At 38.6% G+C, this 23,262-nt stretch overlaps 2 protein-coding genes across 5 annotated transcripts in view; both read left to right on the top strand.

The window, feature by feature from the left end:
- nova1 (NOVA alternative splicing regulator 1) overlaps positions 1-10,581 on the top strand; it is a 22,150-nt gene extending 11,569 nt beyond the window's left edge. For 2 of the 3 annotated variants that reach the window (XM_067438561.1, XM_067438563.1), the window contains exons 3-4: positions 3,036-3,202; positions 4,078-10,581. In XM_067438561.1, coding sequence (XP_067294662.1) covers positions 3,036-3,202; positions 4,078-5,097 — 1,187 coding nt within the window. In that variant the 3' untranslated portion in view covers positions 5,098-10,581. The remainder of the gene's footprint in view (positions 1-3,035; positions 3,203-4,077) is intronic. The other variant, XR_010904363.1, reaches the window with a different exon arrangement.
- Positions 10,582-15,529: 4,948 nt separating this feature from the next.
- Positions 15,530-23,196, top strand: alkbh6 (alkB homolog 6). Of its 2 annotated transcripts, none has more exons than XM_067438558.1 (7): positions 15,530-15,946; positions 20,067-20,156; positions 20,245-20,313; positions 20,404-20,464; positions 22,157-22,308; positions 22,406-22,504; positions 22,584-23,196. In XM_067438558.1, exons 2-7 carry the CDS (start codon positions 20,103-20,105, stop codon positions 22,851-22,853), a joined length of 705 nt encoding a protein of 234 aa, XP_067294659.1. In that variant the 5' UTR covers positions 15,530-15,946; positions 20,067-20,102; the 3' UTR covers positions 22,854-23,196. The 2 variants fall into 2 exon arrangements, with proteins under 2 accessions (XP_067294659.1, XP_067294658.1); XM_067438557.1 differs by lacking the exon at positions 15,530-15,946 and adding an exon at positions 19,537-19,849.
- The last annotated feature ends 66 nt before the right edge of the window (positions 23,197-23,262 follow it).

The following is a 23,262-nucleotide window of genomic DNA, read 5'->3' as shown; positions in this document are numbered from 1 at the left end:
TTATAGTCAATGCTGTTTTCAGTTGATGAAGAACATAACTTTAATAAACTTTGCAATTTATACTTTTAAGTCTCATATTTCAAATTCAATGTTATAGCTTGATCAGTGTTCCAGTCATGGAATATATATATATATATATATATATATATATATATATATATATATATATATATATATATATATATATATATATATATATATATATATATATATATATATAATTATCTTTTATCACTACAGGTCCTTCTCAAAAAATTAGCATATGTGATAAAAGTTCATTATTTTCCATAATGTAATGATAAAAATTAAACTTTCATATATTTTAGATTCATTGCACACCAACTGAAATATTTCAGGTCTTTTATAGTTTTAATACTGATGATTTTGGCATACAGCTCATGAAAACCCAAAATTCCTGTCTCAAAAAATTAGCATATCATGAAAATGTTTTCTAAACGAGCTATTAACCTAATCATCTGAATCAACTAATTAACACTAAACACCTGCAAAAGATTCCTGAGGCTTTTAAAAACTCTCAGCCTAGTTCATTACTCAAAACCACAATAATGGGTAAGACTGCCGACCTGACTGCTGTCCAGAAGGCCATCATTGACACCCTCAAGCGAGAGGGTAAGACAAAGAAAGAAATTTCTGAACGAATAGGCTGTTCCCAGAGTGCTGTTTCAAGGCACCTCAGTGGGAAGTCTGTGGGAAGGAAAAAGTGTGGCGAAAAACGCTGCACAACGAGAAGAGCTGACCGGACCCTGAGGAAGATTGTGGAGAAGGACCGATTCCAGACCTTGGGGGACCAGCGGAAGCAGTGAACTGAGTCTGGAGTAGAAACATCTAGAGCCACCGTGCACAGGCGTGTGCAGGAAATGGGCTACAGGTGCCGCATTCCCCAGGTCAAGCCACTTTTGGGCTACAGAGAAGCAGCACTGGACTGTTGCTCACTGGTCCAAAGTATTTTTTTCGGATGAAAGCAAATTTTGCATGTCATTCGGAAATCAAGGTGCCAGAGTCTGGAGGAAGATTGGGGAGAAGGAAATGCCAAAATGCCTGAAGTCCAGTGTCAAGTACCCACAGTCAGTGATGGTCTGGGGTGCCATGTCAGCTGCTGGTGTTGGTCCACTGTGTTTTATCAAGGGCAGGGTCAATGCAGCTAGCTATCAGGAGATTTTGGAGCACTTCATACTTCCAGCTGCTGAAAAGCTTTATGGAGATGATTTCATTTTTCAGCACGACCTGGCACCTGCTCACAGTGCCAAAACCACTGGTAAATGGTTTACTGACCATGGTATTACTGTGCTCAACTGGCCTGCCAACTCTCCTGACCTGAACCCCATAGAGAATCTGTGGGATATTGTGAAGAGAAAGTTGAGAGACGCAAGACCCAACACTCTGGATGAGCTTAAGGCCGCTATCGAAGCATCCTGGGCCTCCATAACACCTCAGCAGTGCCACAGGCTGATTGCCTCCATGCCACGCCGCATTGAAGCAGTCATTTCTGCAAAAGGATTCCCGACCAAGTATTGAGTGCATAACTGAACATAATTATTTGAAAGTTGACTTTTTTTGTATTAAAAACACTTTTCTTTTATTGGTCGGATGAAATATGCAAATTTTTTGAGAATTTTGGGTTTTCATGAGCTGTATGCCAAAATCATCAGTATTAAAACAATAAAAGACCTGAAATATTTCAGTTGGTGTGCAATGAATCTAAAATATATGAAAGTTTAATTTTATCATTACATTATGGAAAATTATTAACTTTATCACAATATGCAATTTTTTTAGAAGGACCTGTATATATAAATTTTTATACTGTTCTTCAAAATTAGAATACATTTTCTTTTAAAAACACAATCAAATGTATTTAACAGAAATGGCTGAAGCACACAGAAGTACTCAAAGAGTTAGTTCACCCAAAAATTTAAATTCTGTCATTAATTGCTTGCCCTCATGTTGTTCGACACCCATAAGACCTTTGTTCATCTTCGGAGCACAAATGAAGATATTATTGTTGAAATCCGATTGCTCAGAAAAGGCCTCCAATAACACCAATGTCATTTCCTCTCTCAGTCAAGACCCATAAAAGGTACTACAGTGATTTATACAAAGTCCATCTCACTACAGTGGTTCTACAATAATTTTACGAAGAGACGAGAATAGTTTTTGTAAGCAAAAAACAACAACAAAATAACTACTTATAAAGAGATGGCTGATTTCAAAACACTGCCTAATAAAGCTTTGAAGCGTTATGAGTCAGTGTATCGAATCAGCAGTTCAGATCGCTAAAGTCACTTGATTTCAGCAGTTTGGCAGTTTGACCATAGTTTGACACGCGATCCGAATCATGAATTGATACACTGATTCATTAAGCTCTGAGGCTTAATATCTTCATTTGTGTTCTGAAGATGAACAATGGTCTTACGACATGAGGGTAAGTAATTAATGACAGAATTTTCATTTTTAGGTGAACTAACCCTTTAACATGCACATCAATTGTACGAATTTCACTAACACTGATGAATTAACAGCATAAGATAAGGCTATTAAATAGCAGTCCCAAACTAGTTTTTGAAACTAAGTGGAGGAAAAAAAAATATTTTGGAAACTACAGTTACTAAATAAACATTACTGTGTAAAACAAACTGTTAATAAAACGTATGGACATTGATACTGATTAATAGACTGAAAATCATACTTGATTTTCAGGTGATTTTATTATGGGGTTCAAATAACTAGTAAAGTGACACATTACTTACAAACAAAATATGTGAGTTACTTACTCAAATAAGTAACACATTTATTTACTGACACCTCTCATGTTCCACGGTTGAGAGTAATCGGGAGTAAGTGCAGTGTGTGCTGTAGTTCTGCAAGCTTGTGAATCAAAATGGAATTGTGAAATTTGTGTTAATACCTTGCCCTATTAATTTAATTTTACATGTGAATTTTGTCTGTATGCTAACATTGTGGGGTTTTTGTGTGTGTGTGTGTGTGTGTGTGTGTGTGTGTGTGTGTTTGATCAGGTACAACAGAGCGTGTTTGTTTGATTCAGGGTACAGTGGAAGCTCTGAATGGAGTGCATAACTTCATTGCTGAAAAAGTTCGTGAGATGCCTCAGAGCAGTCAGAAGACCGAACCAGTCAGCATTCTCCAGCCACAGACTACTGTTAACCCTGACCGTGTTAAACAGGTTTGTTTGGGAGGTTACTCTACTACTGCACAACACCGAATCCAAACCGAAGTTCCTAGTTATTAATTGGGTGATAAAGAGTTAAACATATCAGACTTTGCATTTTAGGAATTAAACATGCAAATCAGTTATTCCCCTGAACCACAGCTTAGTTCATAATGTTTGTAATAATGTGATTAGTTTGCTTATGGAATGATAGCAAAGAGTACTTTTTCATGTGCAGTTATAATTAGTCAAGCAGTTTGAATGTGTACAAGAGACATTTTAAAAATGTGAATTATTGTTTTAGTCTGACTGATATCAATTCCTAAAGTGCATGCAAATGTACTTACTGTCAGCTATCTGACAGTGATAAGCAACACTGAAGGCAGGAAAATATACCAGCCCAGAGGAGGCAGAGGGCAGGGCAGGCTGGTGGTTGTTCCCCAGGGAAAGACTGTCTGAGAGGGGCAGCAAAGTGTGAGAGCAGTGGGTTATTTTTACCTGCTTGATCTTTGCAGAATGAGAAACGGAGAGGGAGTAAGAGAGAGCAGCTGCAATGTAAGACCGGGGATCAACAAATGACTGAAATAAGCACTGACTTAAGAGCCAGACCTTACAGAGTCACACACACACACACATACACTATGATACACTCTTAAACGTATACAAGCATGCAGGGTTGCATTTTGTAAATACAACCCTTTTTAATATATTGCAAACTTTTTTTTACTGTGTAAGTGTGAGAAAAGTGAGTAAGTTGTCAGAAAACAAACAAATACTTAACAAGCACAGATGCATTTGAGCTTACTGCAGCATCTATTTTTGGGGCTGTGTGCAGTTTCACGCATGTAATTCTGTTCCTCAATCAAAGTGACACTTCCCCTCCTCCACAGGCTAAACTGATCGTGCCCAACAGCACAGCAGGACTCATCATCGGTAAGGGTGGGGCAACAGTTAAGGCTGTGATGGAGCAGTCAGGAGCCTGGGTACAGCTTTCTCAGAAGCCTGAGGGCATCAATCTGCAGGAGCGTGTTGTGACAGTGAGTGGGGAGCCGGAGCAGAACCGTAAAGCAGTGGAGATCATTGTCCAGAAGATCCAGGAGGACCCACAGAGCAGCAGCTGTCTGAATATCAGTTACTCCAACATCACCGGCCCCGTGGCAAACTCCAATCCAACAGGATCACCCTTCGCCAACTCTACAGAGGTGTTACCCAACGCCGCCGCAGCAGCTACAGCCTCCACACTCCTTGGCCAGGCAGGTCTCGCAGGCATGGGTGGGTTCCCCACGGCCATGTCAAGTCTTTCCGGTAATGATCTGCTTGCCATTACGTCTGCCCTGAACACTCTGGCCAGTTACGGCTACAATACCAATACACTGGGGCTTGGCCTTAACCCGGCCGCTGCATCTGGGGTGCTCGCTGCCGTTGCGGCTAGCGCCAATCCAGCGGCTGCAGCTGCTGCCAATCTGCTTGCTACATATGCCAGCGAGGCCTCTGGAGGGGGCGGTCACCCTGCTGCACCTAGTTTAGGGGGCTTCTCACTGGGGTCTCTCGCGGCCGCCACAGGGGCTTCTAATGGGTACCTGAATCCCTCATCACCACTGGTGGCATCGTCTCTGCTGGGCACAGAGAAGCTGGCAGAAGGTGGAAAAGAGGTGGTGGAGATTGCTGTGCCAGAGAACTTGGTCGGTGCCATCTTGGGAAAAGGCGGCAAGACTCTGGTGGAGTATCAGGAGCTGACGGGCGCACGAATTCAGATCTCTAAAAAGGGAGAGTTCATTCCAGGCACACGCAACCGCAAGGTGACCATTACAGGGTCACCGGCAGCGACACAGGCCGCACAGTATCTCATCAGCCAGCGAATCACGTACGAGCAAGGCGTCCGTGCCACCAACCCTCAGAAGGTGGGCTAGGGATGGACAGGAGCGGGGAGGGGAACGACGAAGGCAAAGGCAACCAGAAAGAGTTGATGGATGACTGAATGAATGAAATTGATGAAGAACGGGATGGGTTGGAGCAAGAAACGTCCAAATATTTAAACACAAAATAAGGACAATTACAAAACAAATGAAAAAAAGATCTGATGGAACTGTGGATAGATAATCTGTTTGGGAAGAAATATGATATTTTGTGATTTAAATTCTGCTGTATTTTTAAAGTTGTTACGTTATGTAGGTCAGAGTATTGTGCCCTGGGGCACTCAGAGGAGGAGGAGCTCAAACCTCACTTCCTCTCTCTTAGCCAGGGTCTTTTGAATTCTATGTTCTGTTTTTGGCTTCCATTTGCAAAATCCTCAAAGTTCAGTTCATACCTGATCCACACCCTGAGCAAGGAAATTTGAGTTGAAGCGGTCCCCTTTTTAATATCAGTAAATTCAGTCTCCAGTGTAGGCCTGAAATGAAAATGAAGATACCTGGGAGAAATTTCCATAGGTACTCTTAGTTTCCCCCCTTATTGTTTTCAACTGAGACTTAATCCAAAACACCTGCTGAAAGCATTTGATCTGCATTACATTACTAATATATCTGTGATTATTCTCCATTATGGTCAGTTCACACTCAGTCTCTTTTAGATTTACTCAAACCTGTAATTCCAGGTTGACCTGAATGTATAAAGACTTCCTGATATTGTTGGGGTTTTTTTTTATATGTAAATAGAGTATCAAGTTGAGATGCTGTCAAGAGTAGATAGCTAATCTTCAGCCACAGACAGAGACAGACATCATACGTCAAAGTTCAGATACTCGGCATTAGAGAACTGGAACTGGAATGTAACGCATACATACAAGTGCAGTTTAGTCACAGGATCCCATTTTGGTGCTATAAGAAAACACATTTTAAGAGATTTTGTTGTCATATCTACTGATTTTAGTATCTATGGGAGAGTTTCTCTGGAGCCCTCACGAATTATTAGAGGGAATTTTGCAATTTACTCATGAGACTGAGAGCAAGTGGATATTCAAAAGATCCTGCTAGAGCAGAGACAGAACAGTAGGATCTTAAAAGCCGTCTGTTTTGTCTCATTGACTTTTAACTCTTACTACAGAAAACCTTTGGAAACACTACCAAGGAATTGAAGTCCTTAGAATCCTGAACTTGAAAAATAATTGGACCTGTTTAGACAGATGTACCTCTTAACTCCTCCTCTTCCTCTGATTGGAGGAGCCAGGCAATGTCCGTGCCTGTTTCGTTTGAAAGGAGCTCAGGTTGTCATACCTCATGTTTGCGAAGAAGGAGAAAGATTTCCAGTTTGTATGCAGTGCAGAAAAGTCTTGGGTGCATTACAGATGCCACCTCGTTCACGTCGCAGTTTGGCAGGATGGCAGCAGAGGTGCGGTTGAGGTAGTGAACGAGAGAATAAAATGACACCGTTTTTGTAACCTGTCTGAACTTATTCGAAGGCCGGAGGATACTACTGTCGACCTTCAGCCTTCTTCTGTAAAGCGGCGTCACTGCGAGGCGAACTCTTGCAGTCTAACTGATCGTAATTCTGCTTCCTTTGAGAAACCAAACTGCAGGCCGTAGCGTCAGACGCACAGCTCCGTTTGCCCAACATTTCTAAAGCATTGCAGGAGAGTTTCACGAGCCCTCCACCTTTTTCACTGATCAACAGGTCATCAGTTGCACAGAACGGTGGTGATAGTTACTCATTAGTTAATTCCACAGTTGTACACTGCATCAAAACGTTTGCTGCTAACAGCATTTTCGGTCTTGCCAGCAATTGGCTCTTGCATGGAGAGTGAGCAGGAGCTCCCGTACAGGGCGAGCGATCGTCTCTGAACCACACTGTGAATCCAGCGGCCTGACGCCATCGCAACTATGGAATGTACTGTACATATTTCACACCATCGAGAGTGCGTCCACTGAGACACGGCGTGACGGAATAAAGCAATGAAACCAAGCGAGCACAAGAACACGGGCCATGAGGCTCCGCTGTAGGAATGTCTACCTGTAGTTTACCTTGCTCTTTCGCCAAACCGGAGGTCACCGAGGGTCCGATTCCCCCCGCGGCACCCAGACCTGTCATTAATTAGCAGATCTCCATTTGAACCCTGGACTTCTATATATAACAACACTGCACAGCCCAATCTACTGCTGACCTACATGCACACTCTTAAAGTCATTCATCATCTCCCTCCAACTACCATCCCTCTAATCTACTCGCTAGAGGCGAAGCGGAATTGTAGAAAAAGAAGGGAAGAGAGAGAGGGAGAGAGATGGACAGAGAGAGGGTGAGAGAGTAACCTATTTATATCCATTGCATAATTGTGAGGAATATTAACATTTCCACATCCTCTCATGAATGCTGTTTAAATGCCATTCAAAGTTTAACATGCCATATGCTCCGTTAATGTACTTCCAAACTAGTTACTGTATTTCAGTACCAGCCGTGAGATATCAGGTTCTCCAAGTATAAATTGTTGTTCAATACTTTTTGGAGATAAAACTGTACCTGATTTCAGAAGCACAAGCACTTGGTGCAGCAATATGAGGGTAATATGATTACAGACAAAGATGTCATTTATATTTGTAGTGAAACAAATTTGTTGATGCTCATGACATTAGGGTTAATTCTGTCTCTCACTCTCTCCGTGTCCTCCCTCTGTCTTTGCACTACCTCTTTTTCTTCCTTTTTCTGTACTCTGGCTGTAGACCCCCTCATGTCTTTCTCTGTCACCACTTTTCCCACTTTCTGTTGTCTATCCTTTCCCCTTTCGCTTTCTTCCTCTCCAGGCTGCCGGTCGCCACGGATGTGTCGTGTGTGTGTGTGTTTATCACAGAGGGTGTGTGTGTCTCCACAGGGGCCGATGGGAATTGTGCCGCGTCGCGAACACCGTACCTCTGAACTAATACACCACATAGTCTAACATTAATACATGTGATCAGATTCTCGTGCTCTCTGCCTGATTGATTCAGTATTCTACCTTAAACTAGCTAGAACAGGGAATCTGTGCTCTGAGAGAACGTAGAGGTGTATAAACCCAGAGCAAGGAACTCTGGTAAAAAAAAAAAAACTAACAAACAAACAAAACAAAAAAAATAACCTAAGGGAGATGGATGTGATAGCCACCTCAAACTCAAACGATGATGTCACCATCGTTTGTGCTCTGTGTTCTCTTTCCTCTTTCTGAGAACTATCGAAGTCCATTTCTGCATTTTCCTTCATTTTTTTTAAAAATGAAACTGTGGAATCCGTCGCGTCTCATGTTCTTTGTGTATTTTGGTGTAGTTCCTCTAGTTTGTGGTCTAAATGCAGTCTTGCGCTGTTGGTTTCAGTGTGTGATTATCCGTTATACTCGTGTGGATGATGAAAGTGCCAATCAAGCCTGGTTAAGATTAGCTTTGCAATTTGTTTGTGCATTAGAGTTGCTCTCTTTGGAGTGCTGGTGTCCATATCTACGTCATTGATAATTTTAGATCGACTTAAAATGTAAAGAACTATTGGAAGCAATATTGTAGCATGTTGTCAAGTTTTGTGTTTTGTTATGTCTGTTGTATGAGCCTTTGGATTTACTACAAATTTTGAATGAATAGGTTTACATGTACTTTTTGTAATACCGTAAGTTTAAAAAAAAAAAAAAAGTAAAAAATGCTGCTATTTGATAAGTGAAATATACAGAAATATTTTAGTTGAGAAAAAAAACGTCTGGTCTGTTGATTAGGATTGTGCTCGTTTTTTCGACAGGGGTATAAACGAGGTGTATCAATATTAATTACATAGACGCAGTAATAATAGTCAACCTGTGCCAAACTAGACCTTTCACAGCTTCTCGACATGTAGGTGTGTGATGAAACATTAGATATCGATAACTTATTTAGAAGCATTGAACAAGTGCCAATTAATCAATATCTTTTAGTTCCAATGAAAAGATAATCAGCGAAGGAACAAAAAAAGACATAGCGCAACGTTAGCATTGTTTTGACCCCATAGCTGCATAGACTAAGAGAAAAATTGTTTTATGCATCCATATGGTTTAAAATGCACTCAGTAGAGGCATCCTGTGCATTCGTTTGACCTGTGGCTTCCGCACTGCTTTTAAGTCATATTGTCTCTGTAGGTCGGCATGGAGTAGGCATACACATGTTATACGCATTCATAACACAGCCATTTATGAAAGTGTGTTTTGTGGATTTAGGTGTTATCTTTTTGCACGTCTCTATTGCATGATATCCAAGTGAATTATTGAGGGGTGGGAAATCAAAACAGACAAACATTAAAAAATAAATAAAACGTCTTGCATCACTCCGAGACACACTTCTGCATGTGTCACAAATGGAGCGCTCTTTCTTTCTACCACTTCATTTGTGTTTCTCTGGTTTGTAGCGCTTTTGGTTTTCTCAATCAGATGGGTGTGGTCTTCTAAAGGCCAGTACGCATAGGCCTACGAACTGCAGCATAACCATGGGAACTGGAGTCAATCAGGAATTCATAAAAGCGAGAGGATTCCAGTTTACAATGTCGGAACGTGTACGTACTTGCGTGTGAGACTCCATCTCCCTGCCTCTAATTTCAGGGGAACATACCCATGCATGGAAACGTCATTTGAGTTTAGTTTTTTGGCTACGGTCAAGTTAATTCATACGAGGAGTTGTGTTCATCGCTTTTAGACTTCTCTAGTTTCTCAGCTTGATTCTCCTAACCCCACATGTAATTTATGAATGTATTTACATTTGCATAAACTGAAACAAAATGTTATTTCAATGTTAAATGTCTTTTAGGTGTGATGTTTACGGCGGAGGTTGTAAAGTTCATGTAGCTCGATCATATCTGTCAGTGTTAGGAAGGCCCAGAGCCACATTAGCACCCAAATTCATTTCTCTCTCTTCCTGTCTGCTGATGCATCAAATGCACTTTACTGAGCATTAGGTCCCATCACAAACACACACAGTGTAACCTTCTACTGGATGCAAAACTGAACCAAGCAACCTGTTTTTAACATGGAAAACTTTGACAGATATATTGTTGTTTTTCCTGTTGTTGTGTTTTACTTTTTCTTCTTTGGTGTTTGTAAATGAGTTGTAATTTTTTAAGTGTGTTTATTTTTGTATTTCTGTTAATTTTGGGGAGGATAGGTCAGAAGGAGAGTGTGTGTGATATCTGTCCTGCATTCCTACTACATTCCCTTCAGTGTGTGTGTGTGTGTGTGTGTGTGTGAGAGAGAGAGAGAGAGAGAGAGTGTGTGTGTGTGTGAGTGAGAGCTGTGTGAGCGAGAGCGTTTGTATGGGTGTTTGTTTGTGTCTAGATAATGACACACATACACTCTTGTTACCATTGTAATTGCCAACTGTGTGAAGCTGAACTGCTTTGAAAGTGAAAGGTGTTATTTTTGATTTTCAAAACTGTACGTTCTGTTCAGTTTAGAGGAATGGAAAATAAATTGCAGAAACCTCTGAAAAGTTTGTTCTCAATTAATTGAATCAGTGTTTCCCGGCATTTTCTTTCTTAGTACTCCACAGATTCAAGTATCGATGACAATTAGAATTATTATTTAAGGGATAATACAATAAAAATTATGTTACAATGCACTCTCCCTAATGTCAGTCCTAACCTGTATGACTTAATTCTGCTATGGAACACATAATAAGATAACATTGGCAACATTCTTCAAAACATCTCTGTGTGTGTGAAGTTCAGGTAAACCCTATGTTGTGGATATTTTGACTTATTTTAAAGACTAATCTGTTTTTAATCTGTTAATTTATAATGCTTGTAGTTGTCTGTTCTATAGGTTTTAATAATGCAATTGCATTTTTAACCAATTGCACCTGGTTTGGAATCACTTAATTATGACATATCTTAATTTTTTTGTGTGTGTGTGTGTGTGTGTGTTGTAGCAGGATGGGTGTATATTTAACCATTGCACTAAAATCCACCAAAATCTCACATAGCATACTGCATGTGAAGCAGAGCCAACACAAAAATTAAAAAATTTTTTTTTTTTTAAATCTCTCTCTCTCTCTCACTCACTCACTCACTCACTCACTCACTCACTCAATCACACACACACACACACACACACACAGTTGTTTGTGTGGAAGCAGTACAGTCCTGCAGTGCTGCAGTTTGATGGTGTGGTTGAAGTGTCATTATGATGAATGGCAAGATCAGTATGAATCATAACGCCTGCCTGTGATGCTGTTAGGTCGCTAAAAGCCAAAAGGTGTGTGTGTGTGTGTTGAGACTCATAAAGAATAAGAAATGCATAAACAACATTTATGTAATAAACTAACAAACAAATTATAGCCCATAAAACAACTATGGCTGGTAAAGACTGAGTTGAATAAATTTAGGCAATAAGCAGTAGCAGGAAGGACTATGTGAATGATTTCAGTTATATATCTTTGGTACTGCTAAGCTGAAGTGGCTACCTGGTTGCCTTGGATACCTCTTACAGCCATACCTCAAATGTCCTGTTTCCAGCTCTAACAAACCCTCCTCTTCAACACACATCTGCTGAATGCCATCTTGAATATAAATTATATCAATATGTCCCTCCATTTCACATTTATTATTAACATTGTATTGTCTATTTGAGCTTTACCAAATCTATAATATAATAAGAGATATCCATACGGTAAGAATATAAGGTATTCTCAACCGCTAAAGCAGTTGCCATGGCAGTGAGACAGCTGTAAATTGGGTTCTATATGAATCCTCATTCAGCGCATCCGGAAAGTATATTCACAGAGCTTCGTATTTCACATTTTCCAAAATGGATTCAAATCATATTTGTTTCCCTCAATTCAACAAACAATACCCCATAAATGACAATGTAAAAGAATTGTTTGAAATATTTGCAAATATATATACCGTAATAATACGAATAAAGTTACATAAAGTATTCACAGCCTTTGCTTGATAATTTGTTGAAGCACCAATTACAGCCTCAAGTTTTTTTTTTGAGTATGATGCTACAATCTTAGCACACTATATCTAAGGGGAGTTTCTCCCATTTCTCCTTGCAGGACCTCTCAAGCTATATTAGTTTGGGTGGGCAATGTCAGTGGACAGCCACTTTCAGATCTCCCCAGAGATGTTCTGGAGCAGGTTTTCATCAAGGATGTCTCCCTCGATCCTGACCAGTCTCCCAATTCCTGCCACTGAAAAATATCCCCACAGCATGATGCTGCCACCACCATGCTTCACTTTAGGGATGGTATTAGCCAGGTGATGAGCGGTGCCAGGTTTCCTCCAGACATGAAGACGTTTGGTATTACAACCTCTTAGTCTGATAGGGTCAGACGTAGTAACATTGAGGTTGTGGTAAAATTTGGAGTGACAGTAGTGGCAAGAGACAATGCAAATGGGGACACAAAAATTTCAATCTAAGTTTTCAACAAAATATCCAAATAAATATAATTACTAAATTAACTGTATCAACTTTATCACTGATCTGCCCATATTTTCGCTATATGAACAATTCAAATGAGCTGATAACTTCACCATTTTCTCCAGAGCTATTGTACAGCCGAATAAATTTTTTTTGGAGTATTTTCCTGTTTAATACTGTGACGCTGCTTTGAAACAATCAGCATTGTAAAACTATATAAATAAAGTTGACTTGACTTGACTTCCGAAATGAAGTACTACATAAGAAAAGTGATTTATTATACAAAAGTAAAAATATGAACAATAATTATACAAGCAAATTAAGAAAATAAGCAAAGAAAAAGAAAATATTCACAAGGCAAAGTAGTAGAAGTAATAATTAAACCATTAAAGGGGAAAAAAGGATGCGTGACACCAAAGAAAATGAAACAAAACCGAGTCTAACTTATAATTTAACCTCTAACCAACATAATGAAAAATAAGAGAGAAGAAATCAAATCTTCAGAGTCAAATGCACTAACTTACTCCAAAAAAAAAGGGGGGGGGGGGAGAAAAGTTAAACACAAATTGTGGCGTTTTCACAGGGGTCTTGTATTAAATTTGCAAAGATTTCAAACAAAATTTGGAATAAGGCTGTAACAACAAAATGTAGAAACATTGTGCCAGTCTGCTATAAAGGCCTATGTTGTTGAACACATCTTGGATACTGAATGAGCATATTCTGTAGTGTTGGGGAGGGATGCTAGGCTACTTTGAAACTGCAGGTTATTTTGCCGAACCATATCATTTGTATTAGTTTGGCTACAGTTTAATCAAGCCACTATTTTGCAAAAACAAATAAACAAAAAACTACAAGCAAAAATAGCTAGCTGAATTTAAGCAGTAGGCTAGCTAGCTTTTTTAATAAATAAAACTAAATATATATTTATCCCAATAATAATGTAAATCTAAAACAATATCATAGCATTATAAATATATCTATTATTATTTAAACAGTAGGCCTATAGCGTATCCAATTAATGAAAAATCTCAATAAGGACAATAGCTATCACACGCTATATACCATAGATATGTCTACACGTATACATATCTATGCCAGGGGCGAGGCTACATAAGGGCCAGGGTGGCACTGGCCCACTCAGATTGACGGCTGGCCCACCCAATCAGAAGAACAGACAGACAAAAAAAAAAAAAAAAAAAAAAAAAAAAAATTTGGGATAGCAGAAAGAATATGCCTATGTGACAACACAAATCACTAAAACACATACAAAAAGTTTCAATAAAAAAATAGGGCTGTCAAATATGTTAATAACGCGTTAACGCAAATTCATTTTAACAGCACTAAATTTATTAACACAGCGCGCATTTTCTGTTTGATCCGTGGCATAGCCCGTAGTTGGAAAAAGAGAGCAATCAGACGCAAAGGATGCAGCACCAAACATTAATAGGGAAAGAAAAGGGTTGACATTAATATTCTGAACCAAAAGTGCAGTTATTGCCTACATAAGCTACCACATAAGCAAGCTACCACATTTTTGTTTAACTTTTATTAGACTTCAGAAAGAAAAGTGCGTTTATTTTCACTGAGCGCATTCTCTGCAGTGAAGTCTGAGCGCGATGCACTGCAGCTCACTCTCGCTCATGTCTGAGGTAAATCATTATCACCGATTACAGTACACCTGTTTTATTGAACTAAATACATTACAATCGGCTAAAACGAATGCATAGGTTACTTTCCTGAACAAGCGCGCTCCCAAGTCCATGTTCTTCACACTGTCCACGTAAATCGCAGCCCAGTTCGGCGCGCACACGCAAAATACCGGCAGTTCATCTCTTAAAGGGGCCGCACTATATTCCTACTCGTGGAATATGGACCTCCTCCGGGTGTGGTGTGGTTCTGGTGCGCTCACTGGTACACATTACCAATTTTTCATACGAACTGTGCCCTGCTCTGAATTAAACTGCCAGTGTAAAAACTCCCTTTATATTCTTAAAATGAGAGAAATTACTTATTCTTAACTTTTAAGTTTAGGCTTAAGAGACATGAACAATTTCTTAGACAAACATCTATGACCTTTGTCGACGTCTAGTCTTCATGCTTTATTGATTATTATTGAATAAGTATGGTTTCACTAATAATAAATGTACATTTCCATAAAGCATGCATATTTGTCCATACTCATGTTGATTAGAGTATTAAAAACTTAATTTTAGATTTACAATTGCTAAAAATGTGCGATTAAATTGTGATTAATCGCGAGTTAACTCATGACAATCATGCGATTAATAGCGATTAAATATTTTAATCGATTGACAGCCCTATTAAAAAAATAATTACTGTAGAGCAAAAACATTTTCATATAACTGCCTTATTGCAACAGCCAATCAATAAGCTTAGTAGTAATGTTTAGCCAATTGCGTATTGTTGAGGGGATGGGAAGATGAGTTTACGTCTGCTAGTGAAATAAACTTTTAACACGGGCCACGGTGCATAACACAAGACGAAATTCTCACAGGTTAAGCTGCAAATACATGTTTGACAACAGTTATACTGAGTTGCATTAGTTGACAATATTCCATTTTAAAATTAACTTAATTACTGAACACTGATGTCTCGTTAGTGGTCATATAGCAGCACAATATCTATATTTGTCTTCCTTGCAATAGGCGTTGTAGCTGCTTGTTATAAATTAATTTTGTATATATGAATTATATGAATTTGTTGGCAAAAAATAAATCATATATAGCTTATATTTACTGTCAAGTGATTTTGTCCCATATTGTTAAATTTGTGTAATTTGAGAGTAGTCATTGAGGTCCACCCTATTCCACCAAGGTCCACTCAGTTAAAAATTTCTGGCTTCGCCACTGATCTATGCTAATATATATATATATATATATATATATATATATATATATATATATATATATATATATATATATATATATATATATATATATATATATATATATGTGCTAAATTCAACCTAATTTGCGTGATTTGAAAGACTAGTCTTCGGATTAGTGAATCGCTTTTTCTAACGCACGAGTGAAATGAACCGATTAGCATACATCAGTTTACAACACAAACTATGGCTACGTTCACAATGTCAGTTTTTTTAATTGACAACCGCGTTTACTTACAGGTGCGACTCTCGAAATTTCTAACTGAACCATGGTCTGAACATGCAACGAGAAATGAAAAGTTCATCACTTTTGCCACCATAAGTGTCCCGAGTTCATCCGTCAAATCTTCATCAATCGACAGATGCTTCTTCGTAAACAATCACGGGGTCCGGGCCCCTTAACCGTTCACCTCGCGTCTCACGTCCTTTGCAGAGGGCATCTGAGTCGTGCATAGAGCACAAGACAGACGTGAGCAACTCCAGTGGTGATTAGTGACTGGATCTGGAACCATCAGATGACACACAGGTAATTTCTCCGTTACTGTAAATTACCGAAAGCGAATAAACTACACACACACACAAAAAAACCTTAGCGGAGCGACTCTCTCGCACTGCATGGCGTCTGACAATTTATAGTGCGTTTCCGTTCACAACGCGGGGTTTCCAACAATGCGATTGTGGGTCCTGAAAATGCACAGGTGTGTGTGTGTGTGTGTGTGTGTGTTAAATTTTGGATGTTGTCACCCCCTAAATTACTGAACTGTGTGTGTACAGAACAGGATTAAGCTGAAAGGTCAACTGACAACCGTAGTTGCAGTACGTGTTCGCGGCCTACAGGACTAACGAAGCCTGCTGCTGTGTGAACGAAAAGCAGTTCGTTTAGGATAAATCAATTCACTGGACTTCCCAACAATGTCTACGAGAAAGATGGTCGTTTAGGATCAACCAATCAACTAATGGATTGGACTTTCTAGGCTTGAAATGAGATCGTTCACTGAGCTCATACATAGGCCTAGGCCTGCTTTTATATATGTAGACTTTTGTTAGTAGCGTCGATATATTTTAGTAAACTACTCACTAAGTAAGGGATAATGTACACCCAGCCGGGTGTTTTCGCAGAATAAACCCCCGACAGAGTGATCAGGACCCCGACGCAAAGCGGAGGCGCCAGCGTTAAGCATAGAAGTAGTACTGGTCAAGATAACTCGTAGTACCCGTATGAGCGGGTGTTATCTGGAAACAACATACCGCTGGAATGCGCGATTGACCAATCAGAATCAAGTATTTCACAGAGCCGTGTAATAACACTGTATACTGTAGCTAAAAACTAAACAAACATTATACTGTAGTACAGTAGCTAGGTAACTATAATTAAACACTGTATATTATAATAGTGGATTTTAATAATAGTGGATATTTTGCTGTGGTTTATATTATTATTATTATTACTATCAATCAATCAATAATTATTTATATAGCGCCTTACAGCAACCAAAAGGTGCACAAGGCGCTTTACTACTACAGTATTCAGTTATACTAGCCAAATAGCTACAGGCCTAGCCTAGGTGTCATCTAGTGGGACATTGCTGGACAACTAAAATTCATTTGGAGGCCCAGAGGTACCAGCTCTGTGGGTCATAAAATCAATTGTTGTTTTTTTTGTTGGTGTTTAGTAGCGGCATATTTCATTATAACAGACCCAAGGGCTCATTTTCTCTGCACAAGGCTCATGACAACTTATTAAATCCGATGTATGATGAAAATAAAAAATCAGAGGGGGTTATTTTATCATGATAGAATCTAATTAAGGACCCCAGTGTTTCCAGTCCTTTAGAACTTCTGGAATGTGGAACTTAAGTCAATAATACTTGAGTACATTTGGCCTCACAGCAGCATGTATTGTGATGAGACATGCACTGTCAAGTCACTCTTTTTCTATATTCAGAAACGCCCATGATACAGACAAAAGGAATGTAAAAGGTTGGTAGCCTAATGCCGAAGTGTGAGGGCTCAAACTCGCATATGCCTGATGTGCTATTTTACTATGTCTTGTACAATGACTTCACAGGTCCCACAGGAGACAAGTACATCTTTTCTCTGCACACAACCCCTCATTAAAAGCATGTCTTACTCACCTGATAAATCAGGCATCTGCTATCTGTGACAGAAAAGTGGCCTACTAGAGAGTGTAATGTTTCATAGACATGAATTTTTAAACTTGTTGATATTTCAATACTTGCTGTATTGTAAGACGGTTAATTGGTTAGATTTCAATGTGGTTGTTTTTTTGTGTTTTTATTATTTTATTTTATTTTTTAAAGAAGATTAATTCATTCTGCATTAAAAATACTAGTTATTTGCAATCCTCATATCTGTGTTAAGATTAAATTATATTTTATTTTATTTATTTACATATATGTTATAAATTATATGTTTTTTGAAAACTGCAGCAAATAATCATTATGCTGATTTCAGAATTTGAGTCTCTGTTTATCAGTCTCTTTTGCAGCCATTCCAAACAGCATTAATGATGCCTTCGTAGGGAACTTTGAAGGGAGAACAATCATGGCAGCCTTATAGGGTCACTAAGATAACTTTGTGTTCAACCCTCCAAAGCTCTAATGTGTAAAGCCTTTGAAGGTATATGGCATTGGGATGATCACTTGTTCTAGCGTGTCACGCTCTCGCCCTAATTGTGTGTTGTCTGCATTGTGGCAGTTTTTAAAATGTACTACTGTCCCACATTTTATATGCTTACACAGACACAAATACAGAGTGCCCATAATATTGTCAGTGTTGCATATAGATAAGACATAATTACTGGCAGTACAAAACATTTATATATATTTTTCTTGCACATCTCAGTCAATACTGAACATGTAACACAGTACTTCATTAGATGCATTGGGATATCAAGCGTGATGTTGTAGCAGTAACCCAGGAAATCTCAGTGCAGCATTACAGCGTCTTCAAATCTCAAAGACATCTTTATAAGTACTAAATATTGTTACATAACACAATAATATTAATGCAACACCAATTAGGGCATCTAAAGCACAGTGTATTAACCACAACATTAATAGAAAATAAATTATTTGTTGCATTGGTGCCATACGCAGGGCAGTTTCATCTGGAGAGTTTAGCTGTAAATGCAATTTATTTAAACAAATGTATGGCTCTGTCACCTTCATTGACATTCAAGGGCATCAAAGTTGCCTGAAAACAGACCAGTATGGCAAAATGTGCGCAATACAACCAAGCCTTCTCCCTTTCAAATGGCAGAACAGTGTCTCGTCTGATCGCAGGGGAAGGATGTACTGAGGTAATCTGTGAGATTACTGTAGCTCTGTTTGCTGCTTTCTCCTATAGATGTGTCTGTTTTTTGAAGATAGTTGTAGGGGAGGATCTCATCATTAAATCATGTTGTCAAGGCGACAACTTTGTGTGGAGCGTGGCTTTGAGGAGAGTGTGTCAGAACATAGGCATATTCCTGTCACGATTTCATCACTATTTCTGCGTAACCCTGGCAACCCGAACTCCCTAAAAACCGCAATACTACAACCAAGTAAATACACAACAGTCGATCATACTGCTTTGTCAGAATGGTTCATAGCATCAGAACAGTTGTGTACTGTAAGCATTTCTAATGCTGCATGAAGCTCTTAAGCAACACAATCCGTTATAACAGCAACTCACTGTGGACTAGGATTAAAGAAAAGGAGTACATGATGTTTATTATGCTTCAAATTTTTATGATGTGTTTCACAGTTGTTGGGCTTGCTCAGTTTATGCAGCACTCACTGCAGTGGCCAGTTTCCCCATTGACATGCTGGTCTATTTCTCTCTGCTTCCAGTGGTCAAGAGTGTTGGAGGTTTATGCAGTCCCGCGCTGTGCTTCTGGAGTTGATGTTGTTAGCATTATCACACCTGATCAATAACTATTAATGAAGGAAACCATGGCTGATTCAAGATGTGGCTCTTGCTCTGCCGTTGCCATGGAAACCAGAGCTGCAGCGCTGCAGGCTCAAATTGGGAGTTGGAAGAAAAAGAGAGGAAAAAAGAGATAGAGAAGGAGGGGGTGGGGTTGGGGGGTATTTCAGCTGGAATGGGGGAAGAAAGGTAGCCCCTATAGTTAGAAACATAAAATACATGTTTTATGATCATTTTATCACTTTACTAGCAAGCAAATTATTTTTAGCTATCGAATTGTAAATGCGTGCTTTGTGTGTGTGTGTGTGTGTGTGTGTGTGTGTGTGTGTGTGTGTGTGTTTTATAAATATTTTTTGTCTTCAGTGTCTTAGAGGCGTTGGTGGACTTCCTTCTTTAAAACATAATTTATGCTATATGCGTACATTTCTGGCGATTCATTTCAATGGTCATAGCGCCCTCTGTAATGCGCACTACCGCTCCGATCCTCTAGACGGCGACGGTAAGTCACGTGTTGTACCAGAGTACCCGAGGAAACTTCATCTCAAACACATCAATGAACAATCCTTCCTGCTCATTCAGCAACATTTTAGTGATTTAAAACTTATGTCAGTGATGACTGTAAACATAAATGAAGGTTTTTCCCCTTATATTTAGACGTAACGTTAGTTGCTTTTGAAGAATGCTTGTTTAGAGTCGTGAGTGTCCGTTTCTTGCAGTGCCATTAATCTGATGGTTAAATATTCACAAGAACGATGGCAAATCCGTGTAACATTGAAACTGACCTGGAAAAATTCATTGTTAAAGAGGTAAGCGTTGAGATTTGTCATTTTAATGTTTAATCAGTCAACGCGTTTTATTGTTTTTAATTTTAATGTACTTAATGTTAATACTTAGGCTCCTCCAACTATTTATTATATTCCACATTTTATAACGGACACCGAGGAGGAGTATCTTTTGCAGCAGGTAGGACTTTTAAATGGGCTTCTAATCATCTACACCTACATAAAATGTCATCAGTAATTTACACTATCTGGCCTGTGTCTATTTTGTAAGGTATACAGATCTCCCAAGCCTAAGTGGACGCAATTGTCAGGGAGGAGGCTACAGAACTGGGGTCAGTATTCAGTAACGGGCTGTGTTTGACATACACACTTTTTTTTTTTTAATGGAAGAGTTTATGATTTAACCTGTAGATTAAATAAAACAAAAAAAGTGCTTGAGTGTTTGTTTTGTATCATATTTGATGCATCAGGCTTTCATGACCTTATGGTAGTCAATGATATATTGAGAACCCAGAGTTTTATTCAGACTTGCAACCTATACCATTTGGTGCAGATGTTATTCATATACAGAAATATGTAATGTAAATCTTTTTTTACATCAGAATAGCCGACTTGTACATTAAATACATATTAGTATTAGCAGTCACTCTATGTCTTTCAATAATATGTCATAATAATATATTAGTAGAATGATATTTAAATGCTTATTTGCAAGGGTGTAGTTTTGGTTTGAACACGGGTGGGGGGTTGTAGTGTGAACCGTTTAGCAGGGTCCCAGGGCACGCTCCTTTGGGAGATTTGTATTTGTTTGTTTAATTTAGCAAAATTGTATTTTGTGGTATCATCCACACATGCATTGATAACATTACTTCAAAAAAAGGTTATGGCCTGTTTACATATTATATGATGTATTTGTATTTTATTTAGGCACCTAAAAACTAAGTTTGACATAATTGTCTAAATGAAAAGGCTATGATAGGTCAAACTAACTGTACATAAAATGTTCTTACATTGAAAATGTTAATTTTCTTTTGGAATGTACCTTTGAACGCAATGTTTACCTAATATGTCATTAACAGCAGAACACATTTTGCATTTTTGATTCGAACGTGTACTTGGCCTTATGAAAAAGTAACAAAGTTCTTGTAATTATTTAACTATAGCATTTGTTACATTAAGGAGGTAAGACCATTGGTGACTCCTCAGTAGGCTCCAATGTTAACCTTTTTTGTGTCTATAGGATTTGTAATAAAAAATAGCAACATTAGAAGCTATAGCTGCGACACGCCACTGTTGTAACAAATATTTATTGAAAAATCTATTCCCTTAACAGATTATCTTTCATAAATTGTCAAGTTTTAGTAAAAATGTACCACAATAAATACAACAGAATGTGATGAATTCTAGTAAAGGTGGTCATGAGTAGTTTATAAATTTGGTGCAGAATGATGTTTTCTCCTCTTTTCATCATTTTAGTTGATGTGGCTGTTCTTGGTCACATTTGACTTTCTCCATTTGCCGATTATGGTCGAGAGATGTACAAACAAACATTCCTCAAAAACCTGTTGTATTATTTTGGTTTATTTAAAAAAAATCTAAAATTATATATGAATACTCAAATAAACCTAAGTTGCTTCAGTCCAGTAAATGTTCACTTTGGATTATTACTAACAATATAAAAGTTATTACGTGGAATTAATAAAAATATTTACAGATTTTAGTCTAAGACTAGCTTGTCTGTGAAACCGGGGGATAGAGTTTCTGGTTTTAATGGTTCGTAAGTATTTTACTCATACTGAATGTACCGGTAGGCTCAAAGATGCACTAGTCCTCAACAACTACGAGACATGTCAGTGAAAAACAAGAAACAGTTGATTTCTGAGGAGAGCAATCAACTTACCTCGGTATTGCAATAAATCAATTTTGACACAATTGTACACTATAATAATTTGATATTTCTGTTTGGCATCAAAAAAGCTTATGGGATGTTTAAAGAAATATGTTTCTTTGCCTTTCTTTTACAGGTGGATTGCCAAATGCCAAAGGAATGCTTACTGAGAAGCTCCCTGATTGGCTGCTGAAGTACACAGAGAAAATATCTGCTCTTGGAGCTTTTGCTGGAAAGACAGCTAATCATGTGCTTGTAAATGAATATAAGCCAGGGGAGGGAATTATGGTAAGGAGAGTGCATTTCCTTTTAATTTCCAGTATTTATAATTTTTAACTCAACTTTTTTCTTTATTTCTTTTCTCTCTCAACCATCTCTCCCTCAGCCTCATGAGGATGGACCGCTGTATCACCCCACAGTAACAACTATCAGTCTGGGCTCTCATACAGTTCTGGATTTCTACAAGCCCGTTTGTCAGACTCCGGTAAGAGCAGACAGTCTCACAGAAACAAGCTAATCTAACTATCAAACAGCAAGCTTTTAATGTTTTTCTCTCCCTGCAGTCTGAATATCCTCAAACAGAAGAAAGCCGTTTCATACTATCGCTGTTGGTACAACGAAAAAGTCTGCTGATTCTCCAGGATGACATGTACAAGTGTTATCTGCACGGTATTCAAAGAGTTTCTGAGGATGTTTTGTCAGAGCATGTGGTAAATCTCTCATCAACGGGTGCTCAGGTGGGTGACACCCTGCCCCGCAGCACCAGAGTCTCCCTTACCATCCGCCACGTTCCCAAAATCTTCGGAGCCAATCTGTTGCTTGGCAAGAAGTGACACATTCAAAAACTTGACTGAACTTTGAACTAGACAAACAGGTTATATATGTTTACACCCTTAAAGCAAAGTGTGTAAATGCAATGCACAAAAGTGGCTACAACCTACAATATATTATTGTAGTGGAGTGTCTGTAAGGATATCGAACTGTACCTTACTGGGTGGGTGGTGTTTATGCAGCAGCCTTTAAAATATTTGTCCTCTGAAGCCTGAAAGGTTTTCAGGCTTGTCTAATCTTGTACAAACACATGTATATTGACCAATTTCAGAGAAAAGATAAGCAAATGGTAATTTTACCATCAAATAAATTAAGTATTGCTGTATTTGCTTACTGTTGTAGTATTCACTTTTTTAATACTCTTTTTGTATAATACTGTACTGGTCTGACATGCAAACTAGAACTAGTCGA

The sequence above is a fragment of the Pseudorasbora parva genome, chromosome 3 (assembly GCF_024679245.1).
Source record: "Pseudorasbora parva isolate DD20220531a chromosome 3, ASM2467924v1, whole genome shotgun sequence".
NCBI lineage: Eukaryota > Metazoa > Chordata > Actinopteri > Cypriniformes > Gobionidae > Pseudorasbora > Pseudorasbora parva.
This window is presented reverse-complemented; position numbering and strand designations above follow the sequence as displayed.